Raw genomic sequence first — 27,319 nt, 5'->3', positions numbered from 1 at the left:
AAACTGTGATTTTAAATATTGGGCTGTATTTAAATAAAATTTAACTTAACTTGGCATTGTTTTTCATATTTTAATTATTTGTGCTCTGAGCACCACAAACCAAGTTCCATCTAGTTCAAACAGATATCAGCAGATATCTTCAAAACTCATAACTCACAGCGAAACTATCTAGATGGACAAACAGCCCTACAGACTAGAAGAAAAACATTATTTTTGATTTAGGGATGAGCTGTTCCTTTAAAACAGATATATATCAATTTTATAAATGCATGACCATGAAAACACTTTTTCTTTTCCAGCCATGTGTAGAAAACATACACCCACACACTCATACATAAGTACTGCAGAAGATCTAGATATGAAAATATTCAAATAAATCCTGTATAAATGTGCAAATATGTTAAATCTCAGAAATAAAATTTCTTTATGATATTAGTTTTTAATCACATGCTTTCAATAGCTTTTGGTGAAAGACGTATATTAACAAAGAAGCAGTACTAAGTGTGTATAGTGCAATCTCACAGTCATACTTAGCCACACCTTTCTGTTGTAACAGTTCATGCCTGTGATTTATTACCCAATGAGTACTTTCAGTCTACTTTGGCAACACAAGTTTGCTTGCATTCAACTCAGATGCTGTATAATTTGACACATAACAACTGAAATGAGAGAAATATGAAAACGCCACAAGACTGATACCAAATAATAAAAAGAAAGAGATCACAGTTGTTAAATTTTGGTGAAATATCTTTATTTTATTCCATGTGATAGGCCTACACTTGTGTTTCATTAACTCTCCTTTTTATACATCAGATAGTAATAGTACATTATTCACACAAACGTTGCTAAACACGAGTAGACAGCATATTTCAAATGGACAGACACAATTCAGAATAGCACAAAGCTGAGTATTTAGTCAGTGACAAGTAATAGAAGAGCTGCTCATGTTAAAATGGTTGTTTGATGTAATTGAATACTTACATTTTTGAAATCCATTTTAAAACATTTCAAAACAAGCTACAGCAAAATGACCAGTGTCTTTTGTTGTGCTATGGCTAGTTAGTTGGTTTGTGTTAAACTCTGTGTGTGTGTGTGTGTGTGTCTGAAGACGGTGCGGTCTTTACCTGCGACTGTAAACCAAGTTACTGACTACACACACTGCAAAAAAAATCGTTTTTCTAGCAGTGTGACAGGAAAAAACATTACCGGGGGGCCTAAATGTCGCCTTTTAGGTGGAGTCCCAGCAGACACGCAAACAATAAATAAAATAAATTTTCAACATGCGTGTCAGCTTCTGCACTTTTGGTCAAGCATACAATGTTATCTGTATGTCCAAGTTACAAAATAAATAAAACACATAAAACCAACAGTCCCTACACAGGCAATAGCAATACAGCAAAAGGATACTGCAACTAACTTCTCTGCACTTTTTACAGCAAGGGGTGTTAGTAAGCGTTAGCTGTATCTGAGGACAAACTCTTAATCTACCAGCTCTACAAAACAACTAGTGAAGCCATGAACCAGTCAGCAGGCTTCTTTTATATTTTACAATATTGTGGCTTGATTCAGTGCACAACGTTGGTGAACAAACAAGCAAGGCATCTGTGTTCTTATCCATATAAATCCTGCATGGTGAGCATGCTGCATGTTCTTGCAATAGTGTAATTAACACAACACAAGTTTATTGATGAGATGGTGGGTACGTCATAGCGACCAAAGTGACAACTTTCCATCAGTGTGGAAAAACTAAACACTGGCTTTTTTTATTTCCTACATTGGGGGGAGGGGGGGTCTAATAACTGAAAACTCCTCCTCAGACATGTTAGTATGCGTGCAGCTAATTTAACAACATCGGAAAGACAGTTGCTATAGTTTTTATGCAGACATAGCCTCAGGTTAGTAGCCTTTCTAATGAATGTGGGATGGCGTCCCTTTGATGAAAAAGGATATTTATGTTTATTATTTACTTGGTTACACATCCCTTTTGTGGCACTGTTTTCAATAAGGTATCAAATTAAGTAAATTTGGTTACTAACACACTGTTGGATTTGGCAGTTTAAGCCTACAGAAGTGTTAGATCTAAACAACGTCTAAAGAACGGGCCCTCTTCAGTATAAAGGGTCCATTTGAGCCTAATGTAGCAACATGAGGGTTAGCAATGATGTAAATTCACTGGCAAGTTCCTGTCTCTACTTCCTCAAAATAAGACAAAGTTAAGAAATAGTTTTAGGCAAACTCTCCATTTAAAATAAAAAAGGAAAATACGATGGGCTGAGAACTCAACCTTGCAGAGTCATTTAAATAATCCCAAGCAGTTTTACTTTACAACAATGACGAGAGTAACAGCACTAAGATTCCGAACTGTGCAATAACTCATGAGCAGTTAGCTATGTCAGTCTGCAATCCTATATAATGCCATGCAACTGGATGAAAATCTGAACATATCATTTAACTTATTCCTTGTTTTAAATGTTTACTTTTTAACCATTTTTTTTTTCCAGATAATCTGTTTCAATACAGTAATGCACATCCACACGGTTACTCTGAAAAGTCACTGAGTTGAAACGGGGAGAAAGAAAAAAAGACAGGTCCTCCATCCCAATGGCAGTGAGCCAAGGGTGGAGAGAGTGGCCACTGAGAGACAAGCTGTTGGTGGGGAGGAGACAGGCTGGGTGAGGGTGAGGTGTACTAGCATGAGCAGCTGCTCTCGGTGACAGTCATCTCTGGCTGTTTCTCCAGTTTGATGTCGATCACTGAGAGGATCCGAGTTAAGCAATAACATTGATGAATTTGCACATTTCACTTCAGCATTTTCTGCAGTGTTATCAGGCAGACATCTCATCTCATATCAGGCAGAATGTTCTCTCTTTTCTGCAGCAGGTAAAAACTAAGAGGCACTTGTTACCCGCTTGCTAGATTTCATACTCTTAGATATTAAAGCCATGGCAATAATGACTAGCTGTTGACTGATATGGGTTTTTCAATAGCTGATGTCAATATTTAGTAGGAGGCTTACTGCTGATATATAAGGCTGCAGCTAATTTTTTAAACGATTAATCTAACCATTATTTTTCTGATTTATAAACTGATCTAATGGCTAATTTATTGAATATACCAAGGATATTTTTTTTTATTTCTCTATTATTATAATTCCAAATAAAAATATCAAAAACTTGGCAGACTATGTTATTCAATCATAATCTGGAAAAGGAGACACATAAAGCACATTAGAATAACAAGAATAGTGGCATATTTTAAAATTATTTTAATTTCCATGCTGTATCATAGACTCCATTTGTCAGATGCCTGATAAAAAAAACACTGCACCCCAAATTCAAAAGGATTGGTGTGACACATTATTTTATTAACTGTGTCAACCCTTGACTGGGCGCAGCAGTTCACTGCAAGGTGCTCAAGCACGTTATGCAAATCAACGCATGTCCTTAACTGATTAAGTCAATTATGCTGACGAATCGCCCCAGCAATATATCGCAAAGAAAAGGGATGTATAATTTTATTATTCCATGCTCACTATAATCTAATATACATGGTCAGAAACAACAATATCTTAACATCAACCAGAAACAGTTTTAGATGGATTTGCTGTCATTTAAGATGATGAGAAAAATATGAGAAAAAATCCACCTGCAGCAGTAGGTAGGTGGAACCAACAGCCGCTGCAGAGGACTCACAGCCTCAGTACTTGGGGCAAACGCTCTATCACCTGAGCTACCAGACCACCATAGGAAAAACATGTTAGCTACCATCATCCATCTTTGCTAAATGCTGAGGAAATGAATAGCAGGATGCCTTTAAGTTATAGTACGGAGATTGGAACTGATGTTTTCATGACCTCCCCAAAACTCACAAGGGGGAGCGCTAACATCGCTTTACAGCAGCCACAGTTACAAGGTTGCTTGCAGATGCATCTGCACACATTTTTTGTTAATCAAACCTTTGCGAGCGCAGGGATGGGGCAATGCCATTTAATCTGTCTATCACTAATAATAAGCTGACAAAAGCACAACAACAGTTTCTGTTGAGGCAGCTTTAAAAAGGATACTGTCCTCTTTGCTTTTCTCTGGTGTGCTGTCCATCCCAGGCAATGCAGCAGCAACACGACGGAACAGCTATAAAAAACAAAACAAAAACAAAAACAAACAAATACAAAAAAAAAAAAAAAAGAAAGAAAAAAAGAGAAGATTTAATGGTTGAGCACATTTGAAAAGGTCTTGCTAGAACTGGATATAAAGTGAAATGCTGTCAAAAAGGGGTGGGCAATTTGGATAAAATCTTCTGTCACACTGATGTATTTTGTCATGTAGGCAATTTCTGAAAATTTAATTGAGAAACTGTTCATCCGTGAAATAATAAACCTTTTTCAGTGCAGCCATATTGATAGGAAGCAGCGGGGTTAACAAATATGTCTCCAATGATACTAATTGAGGTCCTGTTCACGTGTGTGTAGCAGGGCCTTTCCAGTGAACCAACGTGCTCAAGAGCAGGACCCCGACTCTGGTAATACCTTTGTTTACTCTACTGTTCATGTTAAAATGGCTGCTGTGAAAAATGTCTATTAAGGTATTTACATTCATGTAATGTCATCCTACAATCAGAAATACTGAAGGGATAGTTACTTCAATATAAACACTACAGAGGACTCTCAGATGGACAAATGTACATTGTATGTATGTACATTGCCTCCTGTATATATAGAGATATCACCCACCCCTATTGTCAAATAGGCAATATAATATAACTCCCAAATCATGTATTTTATTTAGGGCTGCATGATATGGAACAGAAATCATACTACAACTATTTTGACAGATATTGCAATTATGATACAATTCAAAATTAGTGGGAATAACCAATTTGCTTCAAAATTTTCATTCCCAGTGCAAAAAAAGTCATTATGATATGCCATTTGTTGAGATGTTTAACAGACAATGTTTTCCTGATGTTTTCTTACATCTTGAGAATAAGATCTATATGGCATTTGTAGGCATCTCTGATGTACTGCAGTACTTCATCATAATGCTGTTTGTTGCACATTTTAGCTTCATCAGAAACACAGCAGCTTCTGTGATTTGGATATTATACTTGGCCGTATTGTAATTTCAATAATATTTCAATTAATTGTGCAGCCCTAATTTTATTGAATAAGAAGCAAACACAACAAGCAGCTAAAGCAGTGATTCAAAAAGTGATTGTAATTGCAACTTTAGAGAACAGCATGAAAGTGAAGGTCGTCGTGCTAACCTCCTCCACAGAACAAATCCATTATATTCACAGAAACATTTTGAAAGCTGCAGAAGTTTTAGTGAATCACACGTAAAAAGTACTTGAGCAAACATAAACACAGCAGCAGCAGTAAACCTGTGCAGACCAAGTGAAGTAATACTGAAACATCTAAAAGCAAAGCCTGTGGGGGAAAACACAGCTGATACAGTATGTACTGAAGATGCTAAGACATGTCATGATGCCACAACAGGGGAAAAAGGAGGCGGAAAGAGTTAGTGTAGACTTTGATGGCAGAATTAGCTCAACTACCTCGAGAGAGCAGATTCTCTACCTGTTTGACATTGTAGCCAGTCTTTGCGCTGGTTTCAATGAACATGACATTCAGTTCCTTAGCTCTCTGCTCGCCCTCCTCCGTGGTGATCTGTCTGCTCAGGTAGAAGCAGAAGGGGGGGAGATGGACGAACAGACAGATAATGGAAAGAAATGCAAAGAAGACGAGCGAAAAGGAGAGAGAGGAGATGGAGAGAGAAACAGAGAGAGCTCAACACAGAATCTTGTTTTGAGTGAAAAGGAGAAGAGAGGTTAGTTTAGTTATAACACACACAGACAGACAGACAGAGAGGAAGATAAAGGGAGAGAAGCTGCTGTGCTGAGTAGAGATGAAGCAGCATGAAAAAACGAAATCACTCATTCAGTCAACAGCCACACTCTGATCCATATAATGAACACATGGAGGGGTTGTACATCCCAGATGGCACAGGTCGGCCTCCCTGACCTAAAAGACATCATGACTGTCTGTATTACAGCAGCTGTCGCTGGACACCAACCTGTTTGACGTTATAGCCAGCCTTGGCACTGGTCTCTATGTACATCACATTGAGCTCACGAGCTTTCCTCTCTGCCGCCTCAACAGAAACTTGCCTGCCATGGTCCCGGGAAGGGAGGTGGGGAGGGGAGTGGTGTGGAGTGTGGTGTTGAGGGAAACACAAAAAAAAAAAATCAAAATGACATGGAGAGAACAGAGCAGGAAAGGGAACAAAAAAGTAAAGCAAAGAAAAAAAGGCAGAACAGAAATATGATCAAATCATAAGAAATAAAAATATAGAAATAAAGGTACTTAAATCACTAATAAAAAGGCTGGAGTATGCAAAAATACCAAGGGATGATAAAAGTCAAAATTGGATGAGATGCACTGAAGGGAAGAAAAGTGGGATTCCAGGCTTAGGCAGAGTTTATATGCTGATACTTAAGGGTGCTGCGATCAGAATTTTTGGGGCCGATCACCAGTCTTTGGAGTATCAACTCATACCGATCACTGATCATATTTATATCTATTTTTAACAACACAGAGTATTAAAGCTATTACAAGGAGTATTCACTGGCTATGAAACGATCTCAGTTTATTACTGATGGCTCTATAGGACCTTCATAAATTACAGAGACAATCTGCAAAAAGATTTCCTATTTCTATATAGTTATTCTTAATACCTGCGTCCAGGTCAGTGTCTACTTGAAATCAGATGAAATGAGCCTGTACTTACATTTTCCCAGACAAAGTTACAGTACATTAGACATAAAAGGAAGCAGGGTGAGATTTTTTTGTTATTTAGATAACTTTATTTTTGATGCCGTATTTTGTGGTTATTGCAGCAAAAACATTACCACTTTTGTCCACAGGGGCCTCTAAAATCAACAAAATATGGCAGTTCCTTGTAGTAGATTTAAGTATAAAACAACTTGAAAATGATCACATAAGTACTTTGGAATTTAAACATCTGCCTATGTAGAAATAAAATAAAAATATTGTTAAAATTTTAGCATCTACTTATTAAAAATGCTGTAGTGACAGAAGAAGAAAGTAATGACAGATGTAGGCCTTTGTATTTAAACAAAGGGAAATAACAAAGAAATAGACTTTCCCATTTTAAACAACTTTTGTGGCCATTTGAGTAAAGATTTCAGAGTTCATGAGGTGCACTTGAAAGCACCATGGACTCCATGTTAATGTGTGTGTGGGGCAAACTCCAACAGAGACAGCAGAAGACAGAAGCCATGCGCCTAAATGGCAACAAGATGTGGTAGAGATTCTTAGCATAGTGTTTTCCAGCATAACTATTTTGGCGCAAACATTTAGGTGGATATGATCAGCCTTTTTCAAGACCACTGATCAAACTATTTAGAACAAATATTGGCTGATAATGATCGGTGGTTGATTGATTGGAGCCTGCTTAATAATACCTGATGCCACCTATTTTCTAATTGTAGTAGAATGATCAACTTACAGTCTATCAATCATTGTAAACAGAATTTAAAATATAACTATAATCTTTCACACATCTCACACAACCATGTACCTTTTATCCGCCAAGTCTGTTTTGTTCCCAACAAGCATGATAATGACATCACTTCCTCTCTCTGTTCTAACATCATCAATCCACTTTGAAGTTTGCTGGAATGAATTAAGATCTGTGGAGGAGAAAAAAGAAAACACACACAAAATTACTGTGTAGCCCCAAACAAAGTTGTCACAATGCCAGAATTTGAAACTTAGATACAATACTAGTCAAAAAACAAAACAAAAAGTGATACTCAATACCTCTTTCGATACCACGACAAAAAGGAAAAAAGTCCGTATTAACAACCTGCACACAGTACTAGTACAGAAAAAGTCACGTAACACTCTCTGGTTTTGCTATGCTGTAAGACAAATTTCAGGCAGAACAATAAACCCTTTTCACAGCAGCCATATTTATTGATATCAATAGATGGGTAAACACAGGTGCTACTAATGATACTAATTAAGGACCTGTTCCATTTAGTGTAACAGAGCCTTTCCAGGGAGCCAACACACACAATAACAGCACCCAGACTCTATTTGATCTAAATGAATCAGAACCTTAAGCCCCCATTTGACAATGTTGCACTGCTATTCTGCCTCACCATTCTGTGTAAAAGTTATGCATACATTATGGGGTATCTCTCCCATCTGTATGTGTCTGCTCAGTGCATCCACAACACTGTAAGCACTAACCAGACACACAGACAGACGAGATATCCTTCCCACAGATCATCACACAAGTTGCAGAGGAAGCTACGCTCCATTCATCTAGGACCACATAAAAAGCTTTACGTTATAAATTCATGAGGTTATCAGCTCTACGTGTGATTAAAAAAGAGCAGAGGAGCTGAATCACTTGTTGACCGGAGCAGTGGTCACACGACACGCTGCTGTCATGTTAAGTCGCGCTTCTTTTGATTCTGCGACTCCGGCATGATGTGTAAAATCACACTGGCGCGGCTGTATAAAGGTGTTTTTTGATTCCATGTGGCGTAGAGATGAGCGTTTGTTGTGTGATGTCTGTGTAAATTAGTATCATTGGTAAAACCTGTGTTCACCCCACTATCGCATGTCAAAATGACAACTGTGATAAAGTTCTATGAACTGAGGTCTTGAATGAGCTTCATATAATACTGTAATTTATGCATATTATATAGTTTTAAACACGTGGTATTGAAAAAGTACTACAGTATCAATATTCTTGTCAATCTTAGTCCCAAAAGACATGCAACATTTGGTATTCTATCTATAGTTAAAAGTGTGCATAAGCAGGTATTACTCTCCATTAAAAAGGCAGAGCATCTTTATGCAGAGTAGTCGTGTTAGTAAGCAACCATACTGAGAAGAGAAGCTTGAAGAAAGGAAATATACTTTAAAAAGATTTCAAAAGTTATTAGCAGAAAGTTGTAAAGTAATAACTATGCCAAGATAGTTTCCTTCCAGTTGCTCTAGACCCCTACAGAAAGGTTAGAGTACAGCCCTGACTCACTGGTGATGTCATAAACAACCACGGCAATGGTAGAGTCACGGATGTAGCTGGGAATTAGGCTACGAAAACGCTCCTGTCCAGCAGTGTCCCAAAGCTGGAGCCGGACCTGAGGATTGGAGCGGAGGGGAAGAAAAGGGGAAGGAGGTGGAGATAAAGAGGGGAAAGGCAGAACAAGAAAGTGGAGAAGAGGAGGACAGACATAAAGGAACTGCAAGCCAAGCAGCAAAGATGAAAATGGCCTTTTTATGGAAGAATGAAGAGAATCATTCAAATGCAGCAGGGTTGGAGATGACCGGCATGCAAAGACATGTAAAAAGAGCCCCTGTTGGATCATTATTCAGGCTGTTAGAGGATCTCTGCTCATGAGGTGACATCTGAAGACAATTTTTCTGTTATTCCTTCCATCAGCCTCATATGCAACAGAATTTAGAAAGCACAGACCCCCCTGGACAATCCTTAAGAAATGCTTTAGTATCACTGTGGCTCATGCAAACAGTCTCATCACACTGTCCAGTGAGGTTTGCCAGGCTAGTAAATGTGTTTTTTGCCCTTCTACATACAAAACGAAGGACAAGGAGGTGAGGCAAGGCCATGATACCTACTGGCTATGTCATAAACCACCACAGCAGCGGCTGAGTCTCGGATGTAACTGGGGATGAGGCTGCGGAAACGCTCCTGTCCGGCTGTATCCCAGAGCTGCAACCGTATCTGTGGCCAGCCGTGAAATGAATGTGGAAAGGGGGGAGCATTTCATGACCGAGCCAGGGGACGGAAGGAAAACAAAAACTTGAAATAATGATGGGAACTAAAAACATGATCACGTCTAACAAAATGATAAATTTTATGATTATGTAAAAAAAAAGAAAAAAGAAACAACAACAAAAAAATCCAATGTGAAATGATGAAAGGGAAATAAATGGTGGCTACTACAAAATAAGCACATGCATGCTTTAAGCTTTTCTAGCAGTTTTAAAACTACACCAATGGAAATGATAAGAATGACAATAAATTGTACAGGGCTTACCGTGCGATCTTCTAGGTACATGGTTTTTGACAAAAAGTCAATACCAATTGTTGCCTGTAAAACAATAATTGCACCAAAAGACTGTTATAAGCACAATTCTTGCATAATGTCTATATCTAAAAAAAAAAATCATTAGACTAAGGTGTTTGATCACATCGTATTTCAGGGTTTTCCACACGGATATAGAATAGGCAGCCAGTAGGAAAAAGTAGCCAGCTGCACAGGTGTTTGCAATGCGTCTTAAGAGATGGCTCTGCAATGTAAATAAACATAACTCATTCATTAAGCCTGTCTGCGTGACTTACATAGAAAATGCAGCGTTTCAGTGGTCTTTCTTAATGTTTTCTTTGTAATCATTAAGTTGCTGCCACTGGTGTTTTCTAATTTATTTTTGTTCTGAAATTGCCTGTCTATTGAGGATGTTCCCTGTCTGTGCAATCTGTCATCAGTTATTTTGTAATATTTGGCAAACGCTGAAGACGACTTTGATCTCTACGTGGCAGGATGCAGCACACTCTCACACATACATGTAGAGCATGCTGGGACAGGACTGATGCAGGCACAGAGGCATGTTTTTCTGTAATTATCTTCACATTGTTTTGAAGCAGAGGCTTTTTGTTGAAAAGCATAGTGAATCGCAACTTGTTAACTGAATCTCTTTTATTGGAATAAAAAAAATTATATAATAGCCTAATAAAGTAGCCAACTGAATTTAAATAAGTAGTTGGCCGGTTGTGCTGGCAGCCAGCACCGGCGCTCTGCTACATTAAGCACTATCTATAGACCTTTTTTCCACAACATTTTAACTTGTTGTAGGAATGGCACAGAAGGAACTAAAAACATGAACAATGACTCTGTTCCATTTGGGTGTTCCCAATATCATTCTGCAGTATGTCATCATGCACACTAACAAGGGATCTGGAGGATCATGAAAAGCTTAACTAATGTTATCACATATACCTGTGCTTAACAAGTCTGAATATTTCTTCTGAAAATGTCACCATACATTGATTAGAATACAATTAATCAGCGCCTTGCTGGAGCTGCAGTTATTGTAAGGCTGACAGCAATCATGGTAAGTGGGGATGATCATTTCTACTGGACTTTTCGCTGGAGGTTTTGTAGGCAAGAGCATCTCTGCAGTACTACAGTACTTTGTTATAGCGCTATTTTGTCACAGTTTTCCTTTATCAAAAAAGTACAGCTTCTGTGATTTAAATATTGCACTTGGACATATATCAATAATATTTCAATTAACTGTGTAGCCCTTGCCTTGGCACACCAAGTCTGTGTCACATTGTGATGATAAACATAAATTATTACCTGATAAGTGTTGTCGAAACTGTCATACATAAACCTGGTGATGAGTGAGGTCTTCCCAACTGCACAAACACAGTAAGAGACACTTAAAAATTTAATTGAAAAGCATATTTTACAATACCCAAATATATCAACATTAACACATTGCATAATTGGTAAAAAATAAATAATTAAAAATGACTCAGTGACAGCACATAGTGAGTATATTGCTGTTCTCATTGATGCAATATGTGGACTGCTGAACCCACACGCTGAGCTGGCACTATGGGTGGAGCCACAAATTTTGGAAAAATTAAAAAGGCTCAACTTTTCACATTTTTTCCTTCGTGATAAGCTGTCACTGCGATATTATAAATTTCACCCCTAAAATACAGTCGCACAGTACTGTCAGTGTCAGCCTCTGTGAGCTGACGTTAAATGGTCGGGGAAAAGGCCGACTGGTCTGGACTCACTGGCCGACGTGGCTCTGCAAGATGCTGCCGTAAGATGCTAACAGCTAGTGAGTTGAGGAGCGCTACACACTGACAAATGTCGATTAATTTGATTTCTTTCACGTATACGCGGTCTTCTGTTTGGAAGCAAATCATTCGTAACAAACTATTGAAGGCCATATTAGCGTTCAAATAGGTAGCGAATGTCAATTTTATCAAACGTTACTGCTAGTGTATTTCAACCTAGCACGGTCGTGCGTAGAAGGAAACCCCAGATCCGCGACAGCTCTCGCGAGAATGATCTTTTTTTATACATCTAGATCATGATCTTTCCCAAACCCAAACCAGGAATTTCATGTACCTAAACCTGAGCAGATCTTAACCAGAGGAATGTCACATTATAAGACACAACTACCCTGTATGATGTATATGATGGAAAATTGGTGCATACAAATGTCGCGAGAGCTTTGCAAATCTTAGGTTCCCTTCTACACACGACCGCCTAGCAGAACTAACTGCTAGCTGAAAGTAGTTAGCCAGCTACCGTTAGCTACAGTTACGCTAGTTAGATGATGCTGATGCATCACAAACTAATGGTCACAGTAAGGGCAAGGACCATTGCTTTAATTTGGCAACGGAAGAGTTTGTAGTTGAATCACAAATGTTAATGACTCAAAACGGCAATTCTTTTTATTATTGGCATTTATCGCTACGACGAAGAGCGAGATGTTTGGCTAGCTTAGCGGTTTACTGTAGCCAGCTATGCAATGACATCATCACGAGTCAGAAAAATGTTATGTCCATCATGCTTTTGCTACCTTTTTCTCTCTTAAACACATTATTGACACTGATGTATAAACATCTCGCTTTGTATCATTACTGCCCATTCATGTCTGGTCGGTAACTTCATCCTGCTAGCCAGCAGCAACTAGCAAGAAAAGCTAGTTAGCTACGTTAATCTTAGCCACTTCTTCTAACATATTCCTCACATCGGACCACATTAGCACTCCGTTCAAGCACACCGCTCTCTGCTTACCACTCTGTTCGCCCAGAAAGACGAGCTTGAACTTTCGTAGAGGGTTGCCAAACTCTCCGCCGCCAGTCGTGGTTGACATTTTGTCCAAAAATAAACAGCTAACTAGCAGACTTAGCTAATGATGTGATGTCTAGACCGGAGAGGAGCAAGTAGTGTATCTTTATCCTGCACTAGCCAGCGCTATTGTTTTGTTAAACGTACAGAAGTGAAATAGCGCAACCAAGAGGCAAACGGTGAGAGACAACAGATATTGCAATGGTACCGTAAATCCTTATCATATGTTCATAATATTTTTTAGAATCTATTGCTATTTTACTTATGTGTCGATCAAAATAATGTTTAGTAGATTTTGGCTGGATAGAAGGAGTACATTTGCACAATATAAGGCCTACTGAAATATTACTCAACCACAATAAGGTTACTGAGATTTTGCTGCTGAAATTTTACTAATGTTAGTGTGTCTGCTTGTTTAGACATTACAGCAACGTGAAAGGAAAGAGGCAGACGAAGAGGAAGGGTCCCTACACCAGTGGTTTTCAATGTGAGTCACAATTTTCCCATGTGAAAGGGTTTTTTTATATTATCTTTAGCTATATGATTCAGAGCAGTACTTTACCTTTTACCTTACAGCTGCTCAAAGGAACCTTTTAGAACAGTGTGTGTGTGTGTGTGTGTGTGTGTGTGTGTGAGAGAGAGAGAGAGAGAGAGAGACATTGAGTATTAATTTTAATCCAGAATGAAACAAAAACATTTAACACAAAAATAAAAGTGTATAGCAGAACAGTCTGGCACCCAAACTCTTTTACTATGATGTTACAACATGTGGAGTGTGTCTTGGCATCGTCTTGCTGAAATAAGCAAGGATGTCTCTGAAAAAGACATCATCTTGATGGAAGCATATGTTTCTCCAAAACCTGTTAGATCACAGCACACTTTTCCACTTTGTGTTAGTCCATCTCGGTTCAGCTCCGGCCCAGAGGAGTCAGCTGTGTGTCAGGATGTTGTTGATATATGGCTTTTGCTTTGCATGATGGCGTCCTAGCTTGCATTTGTAGATGCAGCAATGAACTGTTCTTACAAACAACAGATTTCTGGTGTGTTCCTGAGCCCATGTAGTGTCCTGTATAGTCATGTCAGGTTTTAATGCAGTGCTGCCTTAGTGATCAAAGGTCACAGGCATTCAGTGTTGGTTTTTGGCCTTGCCTCTTACATGCAGAGATTTCTCTGGATTCTCTGAATCATTTAATGATTTTAATTCCTTGCAACTGTGTGTTGAGAAACATTCTTAAAAAGTTGGACTGTTTGCCCACACATTTTTTCACAAAGTGGTGAAACTCAGCCATCCTTGCTTGATGTCGATGTCCCTTTCATACCCAATCATGATGTCAACTGTTACCAATTAACCTGCGTATGTGTGGAATGTTCCAAACGGGTGTTTTTAGAGTGTTTCACAACTTTTCCAAGTCTTTTGTTGCCCCTGTGTCAACTTTTTTTGAAATATGTTGCATGCATCAAATTCAGAATAAGAATATATTCACAAAAAAAACAAGAAAAAGTCCAATTAAAAACAAAACATAAATATAATACTGCGAGAAAAAAAAACCCATTATGAAATAATTGGGAGAACGAGGTGTTTATTTATTTCTCTCGTTGATAAAGAGTGACACAAGTATTTTGGGAATATTCATCCCACGGCTGTCCATTCAGTCATAATATATAATGGCTCTAATGACACAGCAGTAAAGAGTAAGGACATCACACGACTCTGCATGTTTAGTATCATAACACATGGAAAGAAAAGTCTACTCTCTATAGACTACTATGGAACATTTCCTGGCTTTAACAAAGAAATATGTACAATACATGTTTATTTTTTCCAATGCTATGACAGCATTCAGAGAAAAGTCACACAGAGTTTATACTCTTCTTCAGTGATAAAGCTCTTGCGATTATACCTAATAAATATGTATTTGTACAGCTGTAATAAGAGCATTATAGTGAATCATTGACACTTTGTGTTTTTCTTTATTGAGTTCTTTTGTGTTCTGTGGTCTCTCGTCAAAGAGATGATTTTCCTTTGCTGGTTGTCTCAACCTTCCGTGGTCTCAATTGAGATGTCTGTCCTGTTTGTAAGATATGGACAATCAGGTAACATGCAACTGTGAATTTTTAAAACATAATGTAGACTACTTTTGCATATGTATAATATGGAATATTATTTCACACAAATACAACAGGGTTGTAGGGTGAAGCAGTACACTCATTCAAGGGCTATCACATCTATGCTTCTTTCAGAAGAACTCATAACTTTTATTACACAAATGCTTGTTTTACAAAGGAAAGAATCATTTGACTGCATGATTGATATGTATCATGAGCTAGATCTAACATCATAGTGTTCAAATTAGATATTTATTTAATAGAAGAGACATGTGTAGCCCTCGAAGAAGTGAACAATGTAAAATGTAGTGAATCGAAGGAGACCTCACCTGAACTAAAAAAGCTTTAATCCAAAGTGCTGTGGTTCATAAAACACACAAACACACAGAGGAGAAAAATATCAGCAACGTGTCACAAACATTACAGCCACTAGCTAATGCATGTCTATTCACAAAGACTATTTTATACTTACACTTCTGCTCAGGATGACACGCAATAAAAGGATAAAAGAGGACAAACATGACATAAAACATGTTAATCAGACCACTTCAAGAATATTCAATACTAACTTTTTAGTTTAAATGAAAAGTCTCATTTAAAAAAAAATAAATGGCAATTTTATGTAAAAACACTGCACTCACCTGCAGGTTTTGGTGACATCAGAGTCAGAGGAAGCTCCACAGTGACATCACTTAAAATAAATTACAAAAAAAGTATTATTTAAAGTGTATGGAACAGTAATTTATATACTATTCACACTAGTAACACATGAACAAATGAAAGAAAATCAATATTTACCTTCCTGTTAAGCCACCCAGCAGGCTTAAACAATAAAAGACACATTTAGTCTCTGCACAATTTGACACAAGTTGTAAAAGTGTCTTGTATGCATGAATATTTTTTATTCAGTCAAGCCTTACCCTCCACTGGACACCATGAGATTGACCTTGACTTTATAGGAGATAAGGATTCCCTGCATCTCCTTTTCTCCTTGACTCCTGTGAGGAGACAGGAATAGTTTACGGTTCAGAGCTGGAGGATTTGGTCTAAGACACGATAAGTGGATGACACAATGTAGAGTTGTATTGCCACCACTCGGTAAGAGGATGAAAACCTGTCCAGAGCTCACTGTAAGCCCTTTTATGAGAGAGTGGCTTACAGGGTGGTGGAGGCTAGATGGGTGTCCTCATCTTTTAGCCGTCCGTCCACAGCAAGACCACGCTTCTCTTTGTTGTTGGCCAGCAGAGGGGTGATTTGGAAGGACTTCTCAAAAGTAGAGTTGGCGTTTACTGTCTCCCTGTGTATAGCAGTGAAATGCATGAATAAATAATAATGCATGTCAAAACAGGCAATTCATGTTTCCTCAATCCATACTTTAAAAAAAACTTTTAAAATGAAAGCTAACAAATTACAAAGCATCTTTTCTCAGTAATAGCAGTATAGATATTTTCATTGGATAGGTTTCCAGATATTTAATTTGGCAGTGAATGACTTCCTAGATTAATTGAACTGACTCTGAAAAGACTCCAATCTTGCTAATAAGCCTCACTTGATATAGTGAAAGCCTCACCCAAACTCCTCAGTGCAGACCGCCTTGGTGTAGGTGTCAGATGAGTAGAGCACCACGTTTGTTAGCTGCTCAACTAAAAGAAAAAACAGTTCTGTTAGAATCAACAGTCAAAATCTACGAGTGTATATACATACAGACAGAAATGAACTTTTTGCTCGTATTTATTTTCTGTTGTTTCTCTTATACACAAAGAGTTTATCAAGACTTAAACTTGAATCAAACTTTTCTCACCTGAGACTTTGATTTTCTTCACAACCTTGGCAGTTTCATTGTTGATTTTTACCTTGACAGTGATTGGATCTCCATGGTAATAAATCTAAATAAAGTAATAATTTATTTTGAAACTTTTAGTAATAGTTATATTATACAGTATGAATTTATATCATGCACAGTATGAATTTATATCAGACTTCAAGTTACCTCTTTTTCAAGGGAGGCCTCCAAGTGAACAGGTTTGTCAGTCATCATAAACTGCTTGGTGATTTCAGCCTTGGGTCCGGCCTTGTTGTTAGCTGGTGCAAATTGTATTTTGCGAATCATCAGGCGACATGTGTCCCTGAAGAGCAGAACAACAGATGCAAAGAGAGTCGGGGTTAGCCCTCTTTAGGTGCTGCTACAGAATAAGGATGCAATAGAAGATTGGGCTGAGTATGATTTTGCTTTGGGCATACATACTTCTTTTCAATGACTTCATCTACATTGTTTGCTGCATTGGCAACGTATCCTTTAACCTCAAAGTCCACGCCACAGGCCTGCAACAAAACAAGACCCAAGTAAATGTCTTGTTTGTCAGACGTTTAAAGAGGTGTATAAAAATTAATCAACATGGATGGTAGTGGTACCTTGCCAGAATCATTTGGCCCTGGCTGTAAGGCGACTGAGCATGGCAGATCTGTTGGCAACTGTAGAAGCAGAAACAAGGCACATTCATTAATGAAGGTGCTGACTGGAAAGTAAATGTGAAGTCATGATCTGTGGTTGATCAATCTCACATTTGACTGTGAGTGATTTGATATGTTATATATAACGAGTAAGCGAGTTATGCATCCTCACCTGGAAGGAGAAAGGACATCCTTGCTCTCCAACTTTCTTCATGAGGGATTCCTGCATTGGTGTTTTTGCTGTGTTTTCACCTGTAGGTGGGTACACCTGAACACGCTGGATCCAAATGTCTCTCCTGAAGGACAGCCCAATAACATCCAAGTCCTCGCTTCCATAGCGGAAGGCACAAGCAAGGTAGACAAATACTGCAATGGAAAAGGATATATTTACGCTTAATTTTATTTGGTTTAACTTTAAATTATGCTACACTAAACTTTTAAACCAGGAAAATAATGGTTTGCCCCCATTCTTCTTTATGATGAAAGCTTGCAATGATTAGCAAAATCATATAAAAAGTAATTTTTTGTAGATGTGGATATTAAAAGGCTTGAATGAAGAGATCGTTTGATGTTTGGAGTTTCAATACTACTTGTTTCTGGGTTATTTTGATCGATACCTTAAAGGTATTGAGTACCAATGCCCAGACCTAGTTGCAACCCAGTCTTAGTTTTGTTGCGTAAATGTTGGTTCTATTCCTTTTATCACTGGCAGTGATTATGATAGAAATACCTTTTCTGCCGTTGAGACCAGAAGGGTCCACTTTAATCACACCATCTGCAAATGAGAGGAAAACCAAATGCATTAGATTTAACAAATACACTTTTATTGTATGTGTGCAGATTTAAGGATATATAAACAGACATTGTGGCACACACCAACTACATCCACACGGTCCAAATGGTCCACAAAGTCTCTCTTGCCCAAGTACAGTGCAATCTGAGAGAAAAGCAGAGAGGAAAACGGTTACTCCTCTGTCGAGGTTACAAGAGTTTGAGAGTTATTTCTGGGAGTTGGAAGAGCCACATACAAATTGCACTCCTCCCTATACTCAAGAGGTGCCCTGTAATGACTATATTATAGAGGCCACTTACATTTCCATTGCCGCTGGTCTTCTTAAATACCCTGAAAAGAGAGAAAAAAGGAAAAAGACCTTGAATCAGACTGTTAGGTCACACTTTTGAACGCTTTTAGGCTCAATGAATGTATCCGATAAAAACATATGATGTTCAGGACCAAGTCCAAGTATTCTTCCTCATTGCACTACAGTAAATTAGTTTATTTTTTCCCACGTCTAAAGTGGTCTTATGCAATAGTGTTGTGTACCTACCACCTACCATAGTTGTCATTTCCAATTACAGGATACCACCCCACCCCTCCACCCTACTCCATGGATTAGTGCTCAGAATGGAAAGGCACCTGCTGGCACAAGTGTCTAATCTGGACGTAAGACACAACTGTTTGTTGGTAAGTCAATAAATTATGTTTCGTCATCTATACAAAATGAAAAATAAGCATTTTTTTTTATTAGCTGTTTCCTGTATATTGCTGACTTGATTAGACTCATGGCAGTGGCATATTCCTGAGAATTTCTCCAACTGAGCCCATGTTGCTGCAGAGAGCAGAGCTGTTATATTGAATGCCGAAAATTTCTTGGTAAAATTTTGATGCAGCTCTTAATGTTCCTAGTATTACATAACCTTGCACTCCCTTTCCTCTGTGCTTGTAGCCATGAACAAACAAGTAATCCTCGGTGGTTTTTGCCCCTTTCGGGCGTGTGCCAAGTAATCCTGTTAAAACTTTTCCTTTGTCTCGTAAACCTCTCTTCCAAGACCAAATCCACACAATCCATCTTAATCAGGATTTATCCATACCGTGGAAGATGCACCAACTGTAGTACGTGACTCTGCCAAGATGTTTAATTGTGTGAAGTTCTAACTACTTTGATCTCTGCATGCATGGGTCCTGGGCCCTTCTTGTTTCCATTAAATTAGTCAGGTTTAACTTTGTATAGAGTAAAAATATATTTCAAAGATTGTTTGTATTGGGAATTTTCTTTAATAGAAAACATGCATAAATGATCACCGTCATATAGGTGTTTTCTTGGATTCATCAAATTTCTTTTGTGGCAAATAATTTAATACCACAGCCTCTTTTTAACCTGATTTAAACTAGTTATTCTGTCAGAATACCTGTCCAATTAATGAGTGAAAAAAGTTGAAACTCTTTATACTCACTTTGACATGTTGATGGCAAGGTTCTGGTCTGCAAATAAAAAAAAAATGAAAAGACTGAGTTAGTAAAATATGTGATACTGATAAATTAGGCGCACTTTTGGATTTAATGTCATTTTTAGTTTATTGTTATTTTTAAACAGGCTTTTTTCCCCCCAAAAAGATAATAAAAGGATGTGTCATTGCTCTTTTTAATTTTCTACATGATTTATCAATCCAAGAGTTTCAATCATAAGGACCACTGATGAAGTTTATCAATAAGTCACAACTGTTGTGTCATAGTCCAAGTATAATTTCTGAGTAAATTAATCAAAAGAGTGCATCTTGATTTTGTGACAGAATTTTATTGATTGATTGAATCATCTTGAAAATATTCATCACACGTGCATAATCTTAAATATAATTTGAGTGGTTGAAGCTAATGCTGCAAATAATAATTATTTTCATTATAGATAAGTCTAGATTATTTTTGCGATTATTCAATTAGTTTTTTTATCCATAAACTGTGATATGGTGAAACATGTTGATCAGTGTTTCCCAAATTCTAATGTGATGTCTGCCAGTGTCAAAACTCAAAGATTTTCAGTTTGCTGTCATAGAGAAATAATGAAACCAGAAAATATTCACATATGAGAAGCTCAAATCAGTGAATTTGGCTTTTTTTTTTTTTTTTTTTTTTTTTTAAATGACTCAAAGTGAATAATTGATTTTCAAAATAGTTGGTGATTAATAGTTAACACAACTAATCAATTTATCAGCTAATTGTTGTAGCTCTAGTTGAAGTAATGTGTTCCTGTGACTGTCAGGAATTTCATAAGTTTTCAGAAAATGCTCCTCTCTGCAAAAACTGTAATGTCATTAAGTTGATTTGTTTTTCTCTAAGTGTATGTGTAGTGTGCTGTTGGTCAGGAGGAGAAACAGCTCCCTTACCTTACACGCAGGTCTGTCAATGAGTCTTCTCTGCTGTCTCCTGTAATCCGTCACTGGTGACAGCGTGTAGTGTGTGCGAGTGCCAAACACCGCCTCCCGTTTGCTTTTATACTATGACCTCCCAACATTTCAGCCCTCCCTTCAGCTTACCAGCCTGTCAAAGAAGGCTGTTTTAGAGGAAAATCTAATTAATGCATTAGAACACTACTGTTTTGGTCGACAGGGTGTGTAAAAATAATGTTGTGTTATGTGACTTAAGAAGAATAATCTCAAAGACGTGGACAGTTTTGGGGGTGGGAGAGGTATGGAGTGTGTTACACAGGCCACGTCCTCAAGTGAAACTGTATGTTGGTCACTTGGTCTCGGTCGGCTTTTAGATAAATCTCGTTTCCTACAGTACTGACCAATATTGTGTACTCCTCCATATTTTGCATATATGATCCTCCATATGTTCTAGTACAGAAACAACAATATAATCATAAGTGAAATAGTAGTTGTGCTGCAACTAACAATTATTTTCATCATCGATTAATCTGTCAGTTACTTTTTGATCAATCAATTAGTTATTTGGTCTATAAAATGTCAGACAATGGTGAAAAATGTTGATCAGAGTGTTTCTCAAAGCACAAAATGACGTCCTCAAATGTCTTGTTTTGTCCACAACCAAAAGATATTCAGTTTACTGTCATCGAGAAGTGAAGAAACCAGAAAATATTCACATTTAAGAAGCTGAAATCAGAGTTTTTCATGAAAAGTTATCCAAACCAATCAATAAATTATCAAAATAGTTATCATTAATTAAATAGCTGACAACTAATCAATCAATTATTGTGGCTGTAACAGATATAGCCTTTTTATTGTTTTGTATTGTAACATCCCTACTTTTTATTACTTTCCATCTTGTTGTAAGTAAATGTTAGAAAAAACAGAATTTTCTTAAGAAAACCTAATTTATGAATAACAGTTGAGCAAATAGCAAACTTCCACTGACATTAGAAGACCTGGAGGGTAAAGATTTCCTGGTGTCTGTGATAGAAGAAACTTGAATGAAAAGATGAAATACGGCGATAAAGTAATTATTTCACCTCTTTGCTCCAAGCTGTGAGATAGTTTTAATGCTATCAGAGCCTCACTAAGGTGATAAGATTGTCTGAATGGACTGTGTGTGAATGTTCAAGGACTTCCTTTCTTATAGCTTAGACAAGAGTGGAGTGGTATTAGTTGGATTTCGGTTGTTATGGTAGCCAGGACGACAGATGGCTTCTCTACCAAGCTTTATGCAATCTGTGCTCTGTGGCAGGTTTACAGAAACCAAAGTGACCTGCTGACTTACTGCTGTGCAGGCAACAGCTACTATCAATATGCAACTTACTAAATGATCATACCAATCAGTTCCACAGTTTAGTAGTAACGTGTATCAGAATGTCTGAGGCATGTAGACTGATGGTCCATTGGCTTTTTTCACCCTGGTCATAACCTTTGACTTTACGAGTCAACAAGGACTCCCTGAGTGTCTTACTTTGATGCCTCATTAGGAGTGATTGCACTGATTGACCTGGTCGTCACGTCTTCCACATTCTTTGTCTGTGACCTTTTTTAGAAGGTTCAATTGGCACTCAGCTATAGAGGTAAATCCATCTGGTGGATTGTTGGAGGATCTTCGCACTCCCTCATGCCAGGCGTAATGGATTGATTAATGAAGGAGCTGGATGATGGGTTTTATGGATGGATTGTTGCACCTTGTCCATCAGGGATAAGGAATTAGATTGGTGGATGTTTGTGTTGGCCTCCCTGTCATATGAGAACAAGGTCTGAGATCTCTTTAAAGCTGCCCAGACAAGAGGACAACAAGGCACCACTACACTACCTAAATTTTCAATGTATTTAACAAAACATGGCATAAATCAACAGACAACTGGAAAACAATGAACACAGATCAACCAACAGACACACAGAATAACCCAGAAAAATAAAATTTTGAAGGGTATAAAGAAAGAAACAGCTGATCCTCCTTCATATATACAAATTATAATATCATTATTATATATAGAGAACCTGATAACTTCTCAGAGTAGTTACAAAACCAACATAATTTATTTTTACAATTAATGTTTTTAGTTTAATACATTTTTTTTTACAAAACGCTTTTTGCTTTTCTTTTTTTCCCCCCTTTTTCCTTTTAATTGTCTTTTTTCCTTTTCTAGTAACTAAAAATGGAAAAGAACAACAGTTCGTATCTTGAATTACCAGATAACCACTGAGGTGATTCTAAAGAGCCAACAGTGACAAAACACATAAAACAAAAACTGAAAAAAAGACAATGAAAAAAATAGCAAACATCAAATTAGTTTGTACTCATGTAAATGACTTTTTCAAGTTTCAAGCCACATGAAAGCTGATTCTCTAATCTTTCTACATTCGTGCACCACATTTAACTTCACTCTTATATGTTTGACTCTGATATTAATGTTGGTGCAATGGAATACAGAAAAGCTGAGGAACTGTGGAAAGCATGTCTTAGAGGCTGCTGTAGTGTACCAGATGTCACTGTAAGAATTTCAAGCAAACAATTATTTTTGGAAGAGTGGTGATATGTGGGAGCAATGGCTCCTTTATTTGAAACATGAGGCTTTTATGTAACACCAAAATCACAGCCACAGTTTGGGCAGAAAATGGTCGTACAAACTGTTGCCTAGACTGAAAACTGACTGACTCTGGAAAAGAAAGTTTAGAAAAGAAACAAAGCAGTCCTAAAATCGCTTTTAAAAATGGGTCTTTACATATAATTAGTTTTATGACAGATGTTTTAATGTTGTTGTGTGCATAATGTTCCTGAGATTTGATTTGTTTTTTCAGTTAGGATATCATACAGCTTTGACTGGAAATTTTTAAAGGTTTATCCATGGAAATACAGTAGCTACTACTTTTAGTCAGTCACAAAGCTTGATCACTGTCTTATTTGAGCTCTCAGCTGGTGCGCCAGGTAACGTAAAATTATAATGCAGACTAAATATAAATGAGGCCTTTTCATGCAGGTTGTGCGCAAAATCAGCAGCAGCACCTCTTTTACCATCTCTGTCATAAAGATACTGTTTTAAGTGTTTAAAATTTGATATCGTGATACGAGACTCTGCGTTGTCTTAGTTTTTGGATGTCGTTATACTGTGATATAGCATAAGTGTTTTCTCTTCCTTTTTTTAAAGACTGCTTTACAGTAATGTAATGTAATTTTCTTAACTTACAAGCCTGTTCTAGCTGTGCTGTTATTTTCCATCATTAAAAATCATATTGTAATTATTTTTGACAGATACTGCAATTGCAATATGATTCAAAATTAGTGGATTTTCTTTTAATATAATTTCATTTTCACTAAAAAAAAATTAAATGTATTAAAGTCATAATCATGTGACATTTGTTGGGGTCTGCACCGTCTGGAGAATTTGTTGGCATCTCTGCAGCACTGCAGTGTTTCATTATAATGACACTTTTTCACACATTTTTCCTTCATCAAAGAACTTCAACTTCTGTGATTTAGAAATTGCATCTGGCCATATTCCAATTTTTAATAATATTTTGAGTAATTGTACAGCCCTAGCATTTAGCCTTTACCATTAATTTACATATCATTATGTCCAAATTATCCATGATTATTTATCAAAAACCTCATTGTGTTAATATTTTGTGAAAGCGCCAATAGTCATCCCTACAGTATTGTCATAATATTGCCCAACCATGTTTAATATAATAATTGAAATGCATCTTGTAAGTTCTACTCTGTGTATTCTATTACTGGCACTGACAGTCATTCATTCACTGGATATACAACCCACACCTGAGCTGAGGCAGACTAAAACAGTTTTACACCTTCTGGACATTTGATTACAAAAGGTTTAACACACTCTGTCAATTCTATTCACAGGCCTCTTGGGATAAAGACAGCTTTAAGGTTAGTGTAATTACTAACCATATTCAAAGTAAATACATCATTGCGATGTACTATTTACAACATGGTGTATGTCAGGTCTGTATTTTTGTTGACACTGTTTACATTAAGTTGTATTTTTGTATACCACTTCCATACTATCCAGGATAAACACACTGAAAAAACTACAGGTAATCTTATTTTCCGTCCTCTTCACGCTGAAGTGGGTTTTCTTTTTCCAGTTTTGGCTGTGTGAGGTTATATACGGTCGCGTAAGCCCCTTACAGTTAATCTGGTGCCATTTTTGGCAGACACTTGATATAGACAGTCGACATTGTTGTCGCTCAAAGGGACTGCTGACTAGTCCCAGTGCGTTACAGCACCATGGTATTACGTCTTCTTAACAACACGGTCTTCTGTGTGCTGCTAAATCGAGGTAGTGATGCAGTGTGTGTTGCCAAGAACAACAAACTCTATTAGATGGAGCCAATCAGGGCTCCCTTATGACTGATGGTGAACTGGGTGTCAGTGTAACTTTCTACAAAGATTTGTCTATGTGCGGTGCTATAGTCACTGATTTGAATGATTGACACACTTGAAACACAAACGCTGAGGATGACCTCTGATCAAATGTTGGGCAGGTACAGGGAGCTTACTCACAGTCATCCACCGCCAGAGGCCATACTTACCACCTATTTCTTATTCATTACATGACTTACCGGGGGATGGTGTTGCTCTTTTACAATCATAACTCTACAAATAAGTACCTTCAGAGCATTTCTGTCAAGTGTTTGCTTTATTCCTGAAAAAAAAAAAACACTTGCTGATTTACAGTTTTATTTTATATAGCCAGTTTACGCTCTGGTGGATGTGCTTTTAATGACACTGAATGTGTTAAATATAAATCAGCAGTCTTATTAACATTTAAGATACACTGTATTTTGACTTGCATATTATATAATCAGGGCCTGGCTTGCTGCCTGGCCTTGATTACATAATCTTGAGTAATGTTGTGTATTTCCACGGAGGTACTCAGGAAAGCTCTTCAATATCTGATCTGACAGTCGGCATAGAAAATGAAAGAGAGCAGACAGTTCTTAGAAGTGGATTGCATCTTGCTGTCTCTGAGTCTGTGTCAATATTCTGTCCAATCCATTGCTTGCATAAGCAGAACATTTGGTGGGACTGGATGGTGAAGAGAGAGGAACCAGATCAGTGCTAGAGAACAATTGTTGTTTCATGAATGTCAAACGTGATAAAATAAAAATTGTGTGTTCTCAGCCATCCAGCAGGGATAGATCTTCACAAAAGATTGTATTCTGTCAAACAGCTTAGACAATAGAGATTTTTCAGTTGTTCTAACCAAACTTCAGTGAAATCTATATGATTTTTTTTCAACCAAAGAACTCACATAACATAACTTGCTCAGTTATGAAAAAAATCTCTTATGTTATATTCCTTCCTTTTAATGAACCACTGTGTAGGATTTGGTGTCATTTAGCAGTGAGTTTGCAGATTGCAGCCTCTGTGTTGGAGAGCCTGTTATCTTTGGTTTGTCTGTTCTGGGCTACTGTAGAAACATGGTAGCACAACATGGTGGAGAGATGTAAATGACTCATAGTCATAATGTCATAATCTTGATTCATATTTGATCAGCATCATCTAGTTTGACAGTTTGATCTGAGCTTTGTGAACCCTGTGTGTTGCACTGGACAGACTCACTGACAATGACTTGTCAATCACACGGAACCCCTGCCCTAAAGCATACGTTGCTTTATCATCTATTTTACTCTAAATGTAACCCAAACTAGTTATGTAACCGTTTACTGAGGTCATAAATCAAGTAAAAAGTAGGGTCATTTGTCCTCTACTCGCCATTAGAATGAACGCAGGTTTAAGGCACTTCTGCATTGGCTTCTCTTTTCACCCCTGGAAGCTCCATCCATGAATAAATATACGGTCTATGACTAAGATATGTGCTCCTTTAGGCAAGAAATAAGCAATGAAATAACAGAATCTTGATTTGCATGTGATCAACACTGACTAGTATGATAGTTTTTCCAGTTTTGGGAGTCTGATGTGAGCTGGACGGATCTGGTGACTGGACACAGTTAGATAGGCCTACAAACAATGAGGACAACGAAACGTGTGACATGTGACTTATCAATCTGGACCAGGGATGTTTCTTTGTCAATCGTTGTCTAGAACCTGCCTCATTAAATAACCAGTTGTGATTGGCCGAATGGATCCAAGGCTACTGCGATTCTAAAGCGGAGGCCAGACATATCTACCAGAGCAAATGAAAGCATGAGCTTGACAGATTTGTCTCATCTCCAGGCTAGTTTATGACCCAATGCTTTCAAAACCAATAACATTCCCATCTGCCTCAGTAGTACGTTGGGTTCAGTGCTAATTAGCAACATAAAACACTAAACTAAGATGATCACAGTGGTAAACATTACAGCGAAACATTAACTGCTTAACACCATCATGTTTTTATTGTCATTGTGAGCATGTTAGCATGTCGATGTTAGCATTTAGCATAAAGCACTGCTTTACAGCCTCATTGGCATGACACTGTACATCTGTGTCAATTACACATGTGCAGTAGCGAGCTCATAGCAACCTTAAGAAGAACTGATTACAGATTAAGGGTTAAGTTGATATGTCATCAGATTGGGATGGGATGTCTATTTGTTTTATGGAGGCTGCGGTTGGTGGTCGGCACATTTCTGCTGAGTA

At 37.6% G+C, this 27,319-nt stretch overlaps 2 protein-coding genes and 1 long non-coding RNA gene across 7 annotated transcripts; 1 reads left to right on the top strand and 2 right to left on the bottom strand.

The window, feature by feature from the left end:
• Window positions 1–726: 726 nt before the first annotated feature.
• Window positions 727–13,089, bottom strand: rab41 (RAB41, member RAS oncogene family). Of its 5 annotated transcripts, XR_014770609.1 has the most exons (9): window positions 12,883–13,088; window positions 11,419–11,477; window positions 10,096–10,149; window positions 9,674–9,779; window positions 7,599–7,710; window positions 6,072–6,165; window positions 5,576–5,669; window positions 4,064–4,130; window positions 2,683–2,753 (listed from the first exon to the last, which is right to left on the bottom strand). XR_014770609.1 is itself a non-coding variant. In XM_084718920.1 (8 exons), the coding sequence occupies exons 1-8, from the start codon at window positions 12,959–12,961 to the stop codon at window positions 2,689–2,691; spliced, it is 636 nt and encodes a 211-aa protein (XP_084575046.1). In that variant the 5' UTR covers window positions 12,962–13,089; the 3' UTR covers window positions 727–2,688. The 5 variants fall into 5 exon arrangements, 4 of the variants coding, with proteins under 4 accessions (XP_084575046.1, XP_084575044.1, XP_084575043.1 ...); XM_084718920.1 differs by lacking the exons at window positions 6,072–6,165; window positions 9,674–9,779 and adding an exon at window positions 9,072–9,177 and having other exon boundaries at window positions 727–2,753; window positions 12,883–13,089; XM_084718918.1 differs by lacking the exon at window positions 6,072–6,165 and having other exon boundaries at window positions 727–2,753; window positions 12,883–13,084.
• On the top strand, window positions 11,484–24,609 carry LOC146326621 (uncharacterized). Its single transcript, XR_014770610.1, has 4 exons — window positions 11,484–11,914; window positions 13,356–13,423; window positions 18,853–18,958; window positions 24,575–24,609. It is a non-coding gene; the product is annotated as an uncharacterized LOC146326621 (long non-coding RNA).
• On the bottom strand, window positions 14,500–20,753 carry arr3b (arrestin 3b, retinal (X-arrestin)). Its single transcript, XM_084718914.1, has 15 exons — window positions 20,656–20,753; window positions 19,729–19,756; window positions 18,586–18,616; window positions 18,370–18,430; window positions 18,224–18,268; window positions 17,666–17,859; window positions 17,455–17,514; window positions 17,288–17,364; window positions 17,033–17,168; window positions 16,844–16,928; window positions 16,613–16,685; window positions 16,202–16,339; window positions 15,841–16,040; window positions 15,372–15,733; window positions 14,500–15,005 (listed from the first exon to the last, which is right to left on the bottom strand). The coding sequence occupies exons 2-13, from the start codon at window positions 19,734–19,736 to the stop codon at window positions 15,959–15,961; spliced, it is 990 nt and encodes a 329-aa protein (XP_084575040.1). The 5' UTR covers window positions 19,737–19,756; window positions 20,656–20,753; the 3' UTR covers window positions 14,500–15,005; window positions 15,372–15,733; window positions 15,841–15,958.
• Window positions 24,610–27,319: the final 2,710 nt, after the last annotated feature.

Source organism: Lutjanus erythropterus, chromosome 5, assembly GCF_056507025.1.
Source record: "Lutjanus erythropterus isolate fLutEry1 chromosome 5, fLutEry1.hap2, whole genome shotgun sequence".
In the NCBI taxonomy this organism is placed as follows: Eukaryota; Metazoa; Chordata; class Actinopteri; order Lutjaniformes; family Lutjanidae; genus Lutjanus; species Lutjanus erythropterus.
The sequence above is the reverse complement of the archived record's forward strand: the minus strand, read 5'-3'. Positions and strand labels throughout refer to the sequence as shown.